We start from the raw sequence: 15,294 nt of genomic DNA on the forward strand, positions 1-15,294 counted from the left end.
ACTGGCTCTCCTCACCTGGTCCCAAGCTGTTGAGGTGAAAAAGGACTAGTGTTGTTCTCTCTCCCCGGGGCCTGTATACTAAATTCCTCATCCCCAGCCCCACCTGAGCCTCCTCTATCAGAGGCAGCAACGCTAAGGGTGGAGGGGTAGCGGAGGCTGCTCTGGCAGTAGCACCTGATCACAGGCAGCCCAGCTCAGTCCTGGCTTGTACCAGGTTCAGGAGCTACCCCCACTGCAGCTCTGCAGTTTAAATGTAGTAGGAGCCAGGTGTGCAGGCAACCTGGCTCCTACTACATTTAAACTGCAGAGGCACAGCGTGGGTAGACTCGACATGAGCCAGGACTGAGCCAGGCTGCCTGTGGTCAGGAGCTGCTGCCAGCGCAGCTCCCCTGCCTCCCCAACCCCAGCACTGCTACCTCTATGAGAGGCAGCAGCAAAGGGGTGGAGGAGCAGGAGGTATCATGGAGACGGTGCTGGGAGGAAACCAGCTTTCAAACCAGCTCCCCAAAGCACTGGCTCCTGCTTCCCGCCGCCTGGCTACCTCTGATACAGACAGCATAGGGAAATGTGAGTAGTCAACTCAACTACCTGACAAGCCTAGGCTTATTGGATAGTTGGCTACTTACTTACATCCCTAACTGTGGGTATGTAATATATAGTAAACAATATTTCAAAACCAACAAACAAAGACCTACTCAGCAAATTTAGAATGACAATTCCTTCTCCAGACTATGCATATCAGACACAGCTGACGTTTACTCTGAAAGAATAATGCTGTGAGTCTCTCCAGACAAGCGTTTAGAGAACATTTTACCAACTACAGTGACATTATATATCATAGATCCCTAATGGGTCAAGGAACTTTTATTAAACATCTTAATGTTAAAAAGCAGGAGTTTAACCTAAGTAAATACTTCATTGTGCTACAATACCTTTCTTTAAAAACTTGAAGCCCGCGGACCAATCCTTCCAGACAAAGAAGATCATATCGGTTAGCAGGAACATCAATTTTATAGAGAATGATATCTGATGCACCCTCTGCCTTTCCATCACCTTGTTCTTTGCTTATTATGTCCTTCTCAGACGTCTACAAATAAATAAAAACCAAGTCACTGATCATGAAGTAAATTAATATAAAGGATGCTTTGAAAAACAGCATACTTTTAAATCTAAAATAAATTAGTATTCATTAATAAATTTAGTTTAAAGAGCATAATGTGGATTTATACATGAAATGGCTGTTTAAAGCACCAAAAATTGTACTAACTGAAGTCATCTCTTAAATCTAGAAGTCTTAATATGCTAATACACTGCAAAGATGTTGGTGCCAGAGCTAGAAAACGAACTTGCGGAAGCAAGACCTTAACCTCTACTTTTCAGTCAAAATATGAAATACCCAAACCACTAAGCTTTTGCAGTAGTTCTACACCCTTCCAGAAAAAGATAAAACCAAAGTAGAGTTTGCAAAAAATCTGCAACACACAACTTGTAACTGGGATACCAACATTAGAAGTTCTTAGCCACTGCAGAACAGCAGTGTCTCTGGGTTATTTACACTCCTTATGATGTTCAGTGAAAAGGATCTTTTACTGTTGATGGGCAGCTAACCTGCCAAAGACAAAGGAGACTGGCCTCCTCTATCAAAACAGAACTCCAATCAATCCCCCACAGCCAAAGAGTGACAAATGTAAATGTGACAAATGACAACAATACTTACAACTTCATCAAGTTCCAAACCAAACTCAAAACAAAGTTCATCAAATTCTTCATCAGCTAGGAAGAAAAGAAATTTCACCCATTAATTCTGGTTTCCAATACAAAGATCTCAGACTTCTGAAGATAACTTTAAAAAAGTACTGAATAGAATATTAAATACTATTTACAAGGAGAGAAAGAGGGTGTATCACTGAGAATGTTATTACTTTTATTTTAATATCAATTTCTGCTATACATATAGTACTTAATGATTTGTGAAATGCATAGCAAACAAAATATTTAGCACACACTATACCATTTTGTATTGAATATAACTTGTTGCACCAGTAGCTTTTTTCAGGCTAGCCTCCACATTGTATAACAGAACAGGAGACATCACATCAGCAAAACAACAGCCAAGTCTATGAGAAGCAGTGCACTTGTTACAACAAATACTTTCTTATTCAGTCAGCTGAGCATAAATTAAGATGCATGACCCACGTTATGATATGTGGAGATGTCTGATTTGCCACACAATTTGGGGGACAAGGAAAGGCTGGATGAAAAGGCAATCTGGCTAAATAGACTTATCTGCCAGGTCTGTATTTCTGAACCCATCAATTATTACAATGAAGAACACAATTCAGAAAAACTTCCTTTCCTAGTACACTGTTCTAAAGTTAGACTGCAGTGTTTAACGATATACCTGTATTGCAAATAGCAGGTATGTATACACAGGACCTGAAAAGCTCATCAAGCCATGCCAAGCAAGCTTTCCCAGGCAAATGCTGTGCACTTCTGAAGAACTCAAGCCTTACGTCCGTGCAAACACATTTCCCGATGGGAATTCTGTGTAAAGTTATCGCAGTGACGCCCAAGTCCGCACACAGACAACTCCACACTGCACAAACTGCGCCGCGCGGATTTCCCCAATGAAATCGGCCCAGAGTCTTGTCAGTTTCCCGACTGGCCGCTATGACACCCAGCACCATCGGATCGGCAGCATCTTGCTGCTCCCGGGGCAGGCCCTGAGCAAGAGCAAAGGCAGACCCCGCAGATGGTGCTCGGCGGGCAGCAGCCCTCGGACACACGGACAGGAAAACAAGTCAGTCCCCAGCGGCAGCGGCCTGAAAGCTGGTGACAGGCCAAAGCGGCAGAGCCACCCCCTCCCCCTAGCTCCTGCCCAGCGCCCGCCCGCACTCACTATAACGCCTGCCCAGCGCCTGGAAGAGCAGCTCCTGCTTCACGCTGACTGTCGGCATGTCTAGGAGCTACATGCATGCACTGCGCATGCACTTCCGCACACGCCGCAGGAAGGACCCCGCTCACAGTGCGCCTCACTCGTCAGGTCCTGGGGCTGGCTAAACTACAGCCTGATCTTTAGAATTCCCTTCTGCTCCTGCACCAGCGCTGCTGCCCGCCCTTGCCTCACGCCGCGCCGGTGGCCGGCTTGTAGCCGCACTCTCCTGGCGAGACCCGCGGCGCGCGAGCGGAACGGAAGGAAGGAAGCAGCTGATGGCATCAGGCAGAGCCTGGCCAGCTATGAACGCAGACCGCTACGTCAGTCGGCCGGCTGTGGCGTGGAGTGCACGCGGGGGGATCTGACAGTTGGGGTAGCGGGCGCAGGCGTCCCGGGCCGAGAGGGGAGGTTCCCACCCACCCGCTCTGGGGTCGCTGGGCCCGGCCTCTGCCCTGAGCGGCGGGGCGGAACGTGACTCTGCCCGCGACGCTCCCCGGGCTGGGCAGCGCCCCTGGAGGGCCGGGGAATAGTGTTAGAGCCCTGCCGCCCCCGGGCAATGGCCCTGCGCCTCTTCCCGGCTCTGTGCCGCTTGCGGGCCCGGCCTTGCACCTGTGACTGTGCTGGCACGTGTGTAGCGGGGTCTTCCATGGTGATGCTCACCCCGTTGGAATGGTCACCAGCTGAGTTTCCAGGCATGTTGTACCCCAACGTATCAGGCTGGAATTCAGCTATGGAAACACTGACACCTATTTCTGCCAACCCACTTACAATGAAGGCTCCTCCCACCTCCCCCGGCCATCATTAGAGCTAAGCTGCAGCCCTGGGGCTTTCTAAACAGCGATAAAGGAGGATTGTTGAGGTAGCAGCAAGGTGCAGTTTCTGGCATCTTTAGCTGGATATTTCAAGTGATAAAAGTGCATCTGAGAAAGTGCTTGGAACTCTGCAGGTATTGTGTCAGGTCTGCATTTGGAGAACTAAGCCTCATTCTCCTTTACCCCTGTACATTCGGTAGCAAGCTGAAAATAAAATGCTTCGGGATAGCCGAATTAGTCTGTTACAGACAAAAACAACAATGCCAGCCAGTGACTTATGGCTTCTTGCATGTGAAACACAGACAGGTCATTTGATCATGTGACCAACTCCAGTTTGGGAGACACCAGGGATATAAAAATCCCATGAGGCCATCTCCATCTTGTCTATGAAGCAATGCTGGTTAGCACAGCCATTCACTGAACAATCCTTTTTCACAACAGGCACTCCAGGCCCATTGCTCCCTCCCAGACAGAGAACATTTGAAATACAAGAACAGAGCCCATATTCATAACTTCACATACAAAAATCATACAAGTGCATGAGTGTCACATAGAATCAGTAGAGCATAAGCTTCCATTTGACACCTCTAGTGGCCAACTTTGTACAGAATTTGGGGAAAACACCACTCGTGGGTGCAACAGTGATCTGTCTGCTCACTTTAAAATCCAATAATGTGACACCCCTGCATCCAAACATCCTCCCAGAGCCTGCACCTAGAACCCCCTTCAGCACCCCAACTGCCTGCCCCAGCCTGCTGAAAGTGAAGGAGGGTGAGAGAGGGAGGGAGGATGGATGGAGTGAGAAGGGGTACAAAGGAGGCAGGGCAAGGGTATTTGGGTTTGAGGTAGATCTTGGGTTGCACTTAAATTAAGAAAGTGATCTCCTGCTTTAAAAGGTTGGCAACCACTGCTTTATAGCAAGTGATAAAGATACAAGTGAGATGAACACACCCAGAAATTTACAAGCATTTCAAAACCTAAACACAATTTTAGGCATTCACTTTAGTCAGACTAACACACAAGTCAAATAGACTGTTTTCCAGCAATGAATTGGTCAGCATGGGACTGAAGTGTTGGCAAGAGCTGGCCCCTGATTTGCCAGCATCACACAGCCACACCCTAAATTAGGGAGCGTTGTTAATAGTGCAACTGACTCAGGCACTCCCCTGGAATAGATTTGTGTGCTCAAGCACACACACCAGTGTAGACATGGGGTTAAAAAAATCAAAAGACAGACCAAAATGACAGTGATAGAAATGTAGTCGTGTTAGTCTGGTGTAGCTGAAACAAAATACAGGACTATGTAAAATGCAGGACAATGTAGCACTTCAAAGACTAACAAGATGGTTTATTAGATGATGAGCTTTCGTGGGCCAGACCCACTTCCTCTGCAGGACAATGTAGCACTTTAAAGACTAACAAGATGGTTTATTAGATGATGAGCTTTCGTGGGCCAGACCCACTTTCTCAGATCAAATAGTGGAAGAAAATAGTCACAGCCATATATACCAAAGGATACAATAAAAAAAAAAGAACACATATGAAAAGGACAAATCACATTTCAGAACAGAAGGAGGATGCAGGGGGGGAGGGGAAAGGAAGGTGAATGCCTGTGAGTTATTGATATTAGAGTTGGGGAAGGGTAGATGTCTGTGAGTTAATAGTATTAGAGGTGATAATTGGGGAAGCTATCTTTGTAATGGGTAAGATAGCTGGAGTCTTTGTTCAGCCCCCCTGCGGAGAGTGTTGGAATTTTAGCATGAATGCCAGTTCAGAGGATTCTCTTTCAAGTGCAGATTTGAATGTCTTCTGAAGTAAGATGCAGGTGAGTAGGTCATTGAGACAGTGTCCTTTCTGGTTGAATGACACCATTATTGGGCCTAACCAAGTGAGTTATAAAATCAAGAATACATATTCCTGTGCCTCCAGAAATATAATCTATGCTATCATGTGCCGAAAGTGTCCGTCTGCTATGTACATTGGACAAACGTCTCAGACACTTCGCCAAAGAATCAATGCCCACAAAACAGACATTAGACAGGATCACAAAGAAAAAACAGTTGCTTGCCATTTCAACCATTTCTACAGTTGCATGCCCCGCATCCTCCTTCTGTTCTGAAATGTGATTTGTCCTTTTCATATGTGTTCATTTTTTTTAATTGTATCCTTTGGTATATATGGCTGTGACTATTTTCTTCCACTATTTGATCTGAGGAAGTGCGTCTGGCCCACGAAAGCTCATCATCTAATAAACCATCTTGTTAGTCTTTAAAGTGCTACATAGTCCTGCATTTTGTTTCAAAAGGACAGTGTAACTGAACTAACATTTGGGCCAGTCTCATGGTTTTTTGGAGTGTGACTCGTGTCTTTTTCACTTGTGCAGGTTTTTGCCTGTTTTCACTTTGCTGGTATTTGTTGGGCCCAGCCCCCTAATCCGAGGCACCTTTTCCACGGTGGAATGGGGCGGGGGAGCGGGGTAGAGCTGCACAAGGAAGGGGCCACCTGCCTCTTCCCTATGTGCTGAATTCAATACAACTTCCTCTGCCACCTGCCCTAACTCACTGACCTGCCCCTCCCCCTGGCCTGAATTACTCTCGTTGCCCGGCAACCAATAGGGCTTGCCCCTACGCGGCTGAACTGCAGCCTCTGCCCAGCAGGGGCAGGCAGCCCCCAGCCGAGCCCATCCTGCAGCTGCCAGTCACAGCAAAGTTTTTCCTGCTCCGCGCGCAGCCCCCGGCCGGGACTGCCCCCGTCCGCTGCAGCTGGCGGGGTCCCTGCGAGAGGAGGCGCGGCCAGCGCGTTCCCTTACGGAGGTGCATTGCGGGCGTGGCCTGACTCACACAAGCCCCGCGGCTTTGGCTGCATCCAGCGAGCGTTGCACCCCGAGACAACGGCCGGTCCTGCGCCGAGCTGAACTCCCCCCCGAGTTTGCGGGGAACACGGAGGATCCGTTTTGCTCCGGGGGGAGCGGAACTGGGCGTAGGCGGTAGTTTGCTTTCCTCTTTCTGCGGCTAATCGCCTTCCCGGAGAGGAGCGAGGCTTCTACCTCTGCGGGACAAGCAGGACGCGCACAACATGAAAGTCGAGTTTGCTCCGGTTCACATTCCCCTGGCCAGGAGACTCCAGACAGCTGCCGTGTTCCAGTGGGTCTTCTCCTTCCTCCTATTAGGTAACAGCGCTTTGCCCGCCTGCCTTCAGAGGGAAACGAATCTTATTTAAAAGCAGCAACAGGCTCAGGATTCCTCCACTCCGTCGCCACGTGGAGACTAAGCCTGGCCTGCTGCATATATTAAAGCTGATGTTTGAAAGCAAGTTCACATTACACAGGATTAGGAGAAAGGCTCTGTACATCTGGATGGCGAAAAGTTACAAGTATTATAAACATTGGCGAAGCCCCATGTTTCTTTCTTACTTGTTTACAAATGGGCAGGGCATTTCAGCATGCAAGGAGTAAAGGAGAGTATAGTTGTCTCTGTTGTCTGAAAAGATGTTTCTCTTTTTCTTGTAAGTTGTGTTTTTCTTATGCATGTATAACCGCCACAGGCGGTTTTGAACCTGCGACCATAAAAAACACAGCTACAGATGTATTTCACAGTGACAGAGTCTTCCCATTAAAACAAATTCCTCAGTCCCAGCTAGTTTTGTGATGACTAATATTTTATCCCCTCTTCCCCCTCCCCAACAAAAACAATTCCTCATGGTAGATGTAAAGATTTTTATATAATGTGGCTTTCATTATTATTTAACTATTTTTGTACAACAGTTTTCCGTTGTGAATCTCCACCCAAATCTAAATTAAATAAGAAGTGATATGGGACTACTTTTGTCTTTAATCTTCTGTTTCAGAGGTTGGGAGTCGACGTTTCTCATACACTTATTTATTTCTGTCTAAAGTTAATTTAGTTAATGGTGATAAATTTATTTTAGTAGGTAAACTAATTCCACTGACTTATTAGTATGTGGTGATTTTTCCTAATATTCCAGTAAGGAGTTCTGCTAGTATATGTTTAATCATAGGAGTACATTTTTACTCATGTGGGTAAACTTTGATCCTCAGATAATATATATTGGCATAGCTTTAGAAAGCTCACTGTTCTGTGTATTATTGCTGGTGGTCAAGGCACTTCAGTGTTCCCATAGTTTGAATAGTGATAGAAATGTAGCCGTGTTAGTCTGGGGTAGTTGAAGCAAAATGCAGGACAATGTAGCACTTTAAAGACTAACAAGATGGTTTATTAGATGATGAGCTTTCGTGGGCCAGACCCACTTCCTATTTGATCTGAGGAAGTGGGTCTGGCCCACGAAAGCTCATCATCTAATAAACCATCTTGTTAGTCTTTAAAGTGCTACATTGTCCTGCATTTCCCATAGTTTGAGTTTTACAAACATAGCTTCCTTACAAATCCTGCAAATATGTCATTTTATTCTATAAAATTCCAAAACTGTGTCTGGATCAGTATGGTATGGTCTAATTACCTACAAAGAAAGGTGCACTCTGGTTTCTGAGGAGCTGGCTTTACACTGAGCTTGATAATAATCAAAGTGTTTTTATTAAGTACAAAAAGTAGGATTTAAGTGGTTGCAAATAAAAATAGTCACATAAGAGTAAGTTACGAAATAAAAATGAACAAAAAAACACTTAGCTGGTTCTAATCCACTAAGAAATTTGTAACATGAAAATTGTTACCCTGTATATCACTGTTCTTATTTCAGGTAAAAGCCTCAAATAAGAGTTGATCTTTTACTCTGACTTGGGTCTAACTCTATAGCTTCTTCAAAGTTCCTTTGTATCCTGGGGTTTGCCAGGCATTTTCAAAAGCCAGCTGAAGACAAAGGCTGATTGTTTTCTTATTGCTTTAATATGCTTTCCCCCAGAACAGGAACCCTTTCCTTGACATTCCCCATTCCTATGGTAAAATATCTAGTTCAGCAGGATTCCAGTACCAGGTGGCAAGGTCATGTGCCTTTCTAGGACCTACCACAGTTTGGGTTTACCGGAGAAAAAAGGTGAAAATACCGGACTGTCCGGGTCAATACCGGACTGTCTGGGTCAATACCAGACACCTGGCAATCCTACTGTCAGCTGTTCCATAACTCCAATAACTTTTGTTACCCTTTTCTGCACCTTTTCCAATTCCAATATATCTATTTTGAGACAAGGCAACCACATAGATTCATAGAACACTAGAACTGGAAGGAAGCTCGAGAGGTTATCAAGTCCAGTCCCCTACCCTCATGGCAGTACCCAGTATTGTAGACCATCCCAGATAGATGTCTATCTAACCTGCTCTTAAGTAGCTCCAGAGATGGAGATTCCACAACCTCCCTAGGTAATTTATTCCAGTGTTTAACCGCCCTGACAGTTAGGAAGTTTTTCCTAATGCCCAACCTAACTCTCCTTTGCTGCAATTTAAGTCCATTGCTTCTTGTCCTATCTTCAGAGGCTAAGGAGAACAGTTTTTCTCCCTCCTCTTTGTGACACCCTTTTAGATACCTGAAAACCGCTCTCATGTCCCCTCTCAGTCTTCTCCTTTCCAGACTAAACAAGCCCAGTTCTTTCAGTCTTCCTTCATAGGTCATGTTCTCTAGACCTTTAATCGTTCTTGTTGCTCTTCTCTGGACCTTCTCTAATTTCTCCATATCTTTCTTGAAATGTGGTGCCCAGAACTGGACACAATACTCTAATTGAGGCTTAATCAGCTCAGAGTAGAGTGGAAGAATGACTTCTCATGTCTTACATTAACAGGAGTGTTGTAGGCATCTCAAAATCATGCTTGCTTTTTTTGCAACAGCGTCACACTGTTGATTCACATTTAGCTTGTGGTCCACTATGACCCCTAGATCCCTTTCTGCAGTACTCCTTCCTAGACAGTCGCTTCCACTCTGTATATGCTACACCGATTGTTCCTTCCTAAGTGGAGTACTTTGCATTTGTCCTTATTAAACTTCATCCTATTTACCTCAGACCATTTCTTCATTTTATCCAGATCATTTTGAGTTATGACCCTATTCTCCAAAGCAGTTGCATGTGCAGACTTAATAAGCTTACTCTCTATGCCCATATCTAAATTGTTAATGAAGATATTGAATAGAACCACTCCCAAAACAGACCGCGTACACAACCCCACTTGTTATGCCCTTCCTTCTACTGTTCCTTAGAATCATGAACTCTATGATTTCATAATACTCTCACCCAAGAAGCTGTCTTCCACTTTCAAATTCTCAACCAGTTCCTCCCTATTTGTTAAAATCAAATGTAGAACAGCTTCTGCACCTGGTATTCAAAATGGGGGCTTATCATGGATTTAGAAAGAAAATACCATATTGCCTCTAGCTTATTATGTATTCCTTTCTTAATCATTCCCAGCATTCGTTTGCATTTTGATTGCCACTGCCTATTAAGTGGATGTTTTCAGAGAACTATCCACAATGACCCCAAGATAAGGGAAGACAATAAAATAATGGTGGTTCTCCAGGGTTAGCCCCTGACAATCTGCCACCACTGTATTTACCTCTGCATCCCCAGGTACAGGTGATTGCAGCTCCCAGTGGCTGTAGATTGCCGTTCCTGACCAATCGGAGCTGTGGGAAGCAGCATGGACCAGGACACTACTTCCTGCAGCTCCCAGTGATTGGGAACAGTGATCCACGATGGCAGGCATCAAGGGGTTTGGAGTGCCCATATCCAGGATCTTCACCCCAACCTCCTACTCTGAGCCTGCTCCTGTTCCAAATCCTTGACCCCAGTCTGGAGCCCTGTCCTGTACCCTAGCCCCTTATCTCTGGTGCCACCCCAGAGCCCACACCCCCGGTCAGAAGCCTCACCTCTCCATGACAACTCTCCGCCACAGCCTGGGGCCCCCTCCTGCATTCTGAGCCCCTCATTTTTGGCCCCACCCCAAAGCCTACGGGAAAGCCCTCAGCTTCCGTCCCTGCACATGTGATCATTTTGTTTTAAATTAGGAAAAATACTTGTATACAGGGGCTCCACAAAATCAGCCCAAAGAAGCCTTGACTAAATGATCTATCCCATAAGCCAGACTCATCTTCTGGCTGTCAGGGGTCTAAGGACACTCACAGGATGGGGTTTCATCCCATTACCATCTTGGCTAATAGCTATTGAATTTACCTAATTCTCTTGTAAGCTTTTATTATAACATTTTTTCTTCTGTTAATCATCCATAAAGGTCAGGTATATGGTATCAGTGATAAATATAAACCTAAAAATATTGGGAGTGGTGCCTAGAAATACATAGATGAGAAAAAAGGATTCCTTCCAAAGTCTCTCCCTCTGAACCTGTTAACACTGCATCACATGTTTTGAATACTATGGTCATCCATGAGTGCTGAAGCCAATTTCTGTGGTTTTATAATCACATTTCACCATTCTAAAATATGGTTTTGAACTCATGTACCAGTATGAAAGACCTAAAGCAAATAATATGGGAAAAATAAGATGGGAGAACTAGAGCAGCAATTCTCAAACTTTTTTGGATTGCGGAACGGCAAACTCATTCAAAAACTTTTGGCGGACCACTCTGAAACATTTGCATATTCCTTATGATAATTAATTCTAAGTGGTCACATGTTATTTTACATTGCATCTATGTGCACACAATACATGTCATTATAATGGAATTTTATTATTATTATCCCCCCCAAAAAAAGTAGTATTCAAGAATTGTAAAACATAACCAAAAACATGGACAGTGCTTTCTTGTCAAAAAAACATTAATGACATCACAGGATGGGGCAGTGGGCTCTTAACACTCACGTCAGCAGCATCCAGCTGGGGCAATAAGTGAAACTGCAGCATGCATGAACGCATAAATGAGTGACAGCTTTGTGTATCCTGGGTTGGCAGAGCTGGGGTAGTCACGTGGACTTTATCAGAGGAATAAAGATGGTGAAACCTTGAATTATAATGCCATGTGGAGCTGGCCCCGGCCACCCAGAGCAGCTGCCTTCCATGCAGCCCTGCCAGCCGAGCAGCATAGTGGCCACTGGAGCTGGAACGGGCCATAGTGAGGCTGCTCCAGTAGGGCCAGCCTCTCTAGGGCCCTGGCTCTAGCCACCACACACCCTGCTGCCTGCTGCACCACTCAGCCTGGTACCACGCGGGGAAGTGGGCAGGAAGATAATTTTTTGTGAGCATACAAGCGTGCACCTTATGGAGAACCCCAGCAGAAGGGGCCCATTAACAGCTGGGGGGCATGGCCTGGCAGTGTGCCACAGCACCAGTGATTGGGAACCACTGAACTAGAGTACCTCATATTTAAAGAGGATATTGATATAATAGGCATCATAGAATGAGGACAATCAATGGGACATAGTCATATCAGGGTACAAAATATATCGGAAGGACAGACCAGGTCATGCTGGTTGGGGAGTGGCACTATACGTGAAAGAAAATGTAGAATTCAATAAATTAAAATCGTAAATGAACCAAAATGTTTCATGGAATCTCTAATAATAAGAATATAGCAGTGGGGATATTTTATTGACCATCTGACTAGGACAATGATAGTGGAGATTAAAGAGGCTATAAAAATAAAAAAAAACTCAATGTGGGGGATTTCAACTACTCCCATATTGATTTGGTACACTTCCTCAGTACAGGATGCAGAGATTAAGTTTCTTGACACCTTAAATAAATGCTTCTTGGAGCAGCTGGTTCTGGAACCCACAAGAGAGGAGAGAATTCTTGATTTAGTCCTAAGTGGAGCACAAGATTGGTCAAGATTGGACCACTTGGAAATAGTGACCATAATGTAATAAAATTTAACATCTGTGTGATGGGAAAAACACCTCAGTAGCCCAAAACTGTGGTGTTTAATTTCAGTAAGGGGAACTACACAAAAATGAGGTTAATTGAACAGAATTAAAAGGTACAATACCAAAAGTATAATCCCTGCAAGTTGCATGGAGATTTTTCAAAGGTACCATAATAGGGTTAGTAATAGAGATGTAGCCGTGTTAGTCTGGTCTTGCTGAAACCAAAGACAGGACCATGCAGCACTTTAAAGACTAACAAGATGGTTTATTAGGTGATGAGTTTTCGTGGGCCAGACCCACTTCCTCAGATCAAATTGTGGAAGAAAATTGGCATGACCATATATACCAAAAGGATACAATAAAAAAAAAAGTGAACACATATACAATTGACAAATCAGATTTTAAAACAGAGGGGAGGTTAGTGTCTATGAGATAATGATATTAGGGATGATAATTGTGGAAGCTATCTTTGTAATGGGTAAGGTAGTTAGCATCTTTGTTAAGGCTCATTCGTAAAGTGTCAAATTTAAGCATGAATGACAGTTCTGAGGTTTCCCTTTGTAGTCTGGTGTTGAAGTCTCTTTGAAGTAAGATAAATGTAGTTAGTTCCTTGAGTTAAGGGAAACCTCAGAACTGTCATTCATGCTTAAATTTGACACTTTACGAATGAGCCTTAACAAAGATGCTAGCTACCTTACCCATTACAAAGATAGCTTCCACAATTATCACCCTTAATATCATTATCTCATAGACACTAACCTCCCCTCTGTTCTAAAATCTGATTTGTCAATTGTATATGTGTTCACTTTTTTTTTATTGTATCCTTTTGGTATATATGGTCATGCCAATTTTTTTACACAATTTGATCTGAGGAAGTGGGTCTGGCCCACGAAAGCTCATCACCTAATAAACCATCTTGTTAGTCTTTAAAGTGCTGCATGGTCCTGTTTTTATAATAGGGTTAAAGATAAAAAGGAGATAAAAAGTGGAGAGAAAAAATGGAAGTTAAATCCTAAACTCTGTCGAAGGATATGTAAAAAATATAATAAGGAAAGACAAAAAGGAGTTTGAAGAACAACTAGCCAACCCCCCCAAAAGAACTAGCAAAATATTTTTTACATACACCAGAAGTAGGAAGCCTTCTAAACAACCAGTGGGGCCCCTGCATTATTGATATGCTAAAGGAGCACTCAAAGACTATATGGTCATTGAGGAGAAACTAAACAAATTCTTTGCTTCCGTCTTCACAGCTGAAAATGTTAGGGAAATTCCCAAAACCTAAGCATTCTTTTTAGGTGACTATTCTGTGGAATTGTCCCATATTGAGGTGTCATTAGAGGAGATTTTGGAACAAATTGATAAATTTAACAGTAACAAGTCACTGGGATCAGATGGCATTCACCCAAGCGTTCTGAAAGAACCCGAATGTGAAATAGCAGAACTATTAACTGTGGTTTGTAACCTATCCCTTAAATCAGCTTCTTTATCTAATGACTGGAAGCTAGCTAACGTGACATCAATATTTTAAAAAGGCTCTAGAGGTAACCCTGGCAATTACAGATCAGTAAATCGAACATAAGTACCGAAATTGGCAAATTGGTTGAAACTATAGTAAAGAACAGAATTGTCAAATACATAGATAAACATAATTTGTTGAGGAAAAGTCAACATGGATTCTGTAAAAGGAAGTCATGCCTTATTAATCTACTAGAGTTCTTTGACGGGGTCAACAAGCCTTTGGACAAGCAGGATCCATTGGATCTAGTGTACTTAGATGTCCAGAAAGCCTTTGATCCAAAGGCTCTTAAGTAAAGTTAGTTGTCATGGGATAAGAGGAAAGGTCCTCTTATGGATTGATAACTGGTTAAAAGACAGGAAGTTTTTGGAGAATGTTGGGGATAACTTCTTGATACAAGTACTGCAGGAACCGACCAGGGTTCATGTGCAGCTTGACCTGCTGCTCATAAACAGGGAGGAACTAGTTGGGGAAGTAGAGGTGTGTGACAACCTGGGAAGCAGTGATCATGAGATGATAGATTTTGAGATCCTGACCAAAGGAAGAAAGGAGAGTAGCAAAATACACACCCTGGACTTCAGAAAAGCGGACTTTGACTCCCTCAGAGAACTGGTGGGCAGGATTCCCTGGGATACTTACATGAAGGGAAAAGGAGTCCAGGAGAGGTGGCAGTATTTTAAAGAAGCCTTATTAAGGAATAGGAAGAAACCATCCAGATGCGCAGCAAGAAAAGCAAATATGGAAGGCGACTAGATTGGCTTACCAGGGACATCCTTGGTGAACTTAAACACAAAAAGGAAGCTTACAAGAAGTGGAAACTTGGACAGATGACTAGTGAGGAGTATAAATATATTATTCGAGAATGCAGGGGAGTTATCAGGAAGGCGAAAGCGCAATTGGAATTGCAGCTAACAAGGGATGTGAAGGGTAACAAGAAAGGTTTCTACAAGCATGTTAGCAATGAGAGGGTGATCAGAGAGAGTGTGGGGTCCTTGCTGGATGAGGGAGGTAACCTAGTGACAGATGATGTGGGAAAAGCTGAAGTACTCAATGCTTTCTTTGCCCCTGTCTTCACAGACAAGGTCAGCTCCCAAACTAAAGCAACGCAGTATGGGAACGAGGTGGATAGCACAGGGTGAGGAAAAAACAAGTTAGGAACTATTTAGAAAAGCTAAACATACACAAATCCATGGGCCCAGATTTAATGCATCTGAGGGTACTGAGGGAGTTGGCAAATGTCATTGCGGAGCCTTTGG

The 15,294-nt window shown here is 44.0% G+C and overlaps 2 protein-coding genes across 3 annotated transcripts in view; one reads left to right on the top strand and one right to left on the bottom strand.

Moving 5' to 3' along the window:
• Positions 1-3,124, bottom strand: part of FARSB (phenylalanyl-tRNA synthetase subunit beta) — a 68,641-nt gene extending 65,517 nt beyond the window's left edge. Inside the window, exons 1-3 of one of the 2 annotated variants that reach the window (XM_075937543.1) lie at positions 2,900-3,124; positions 1,718-1,773; positions 933-1,087 (exon numbers count right to left, since the gene is read on the bottom strand). In XM_075937543.1, coding sequence (XP_075793658.1) covers positions 933-1,087; positions 1,718-1,773; positions 2,900-2,957 — 269 coding nt within the window. In that variant the 5' untranslated portion in view covers positions 2,958-3,124. Of the gene's footprint in view, positions 1-932; positions 1,088-1,717; positions 1,774-2,401; positions 2,842-2,899 lie in introns of those variants that run through there. The other variant, XM_075937542.1, reaches the window with a different exon arrangement.
• A 3,312-nt stretch (positions 3,125-6,436) lies between these two features.
• The window catches only part of MOGAT1 (monoacylglycerol O-acyltransferase 1), a 41,398-nt gene continuing 32,540 nt past the window's right edge, over positions 6,437-15,294 (top strand). The window contains exon 1 of the mRNA XM_006134840.4: positions 6,437-6,916. Within this exon, the coding sequence (XP_006134902.1) occupies positions 6,823-6,916 (94 nt within the window). The 5' untranslated portion in view covers positions 6,437-6,822. The remainder of the gene's footprint in view (positions 6,917-15,294) is intronic.

Source organism: Pelodiscus sinensis, chromosome 10, assembly GCF_049634645.1.
Source record: "Pelodiscus sinensis isolate JC-2024 chromosome 10, ASM4963464v1, whole genome shotgun sequence".
NCBI lineage: Eukaryota > Metazoa > Chordata > Testudines > Trionychidae > Pelodiscus > Pelodiscus sinensis.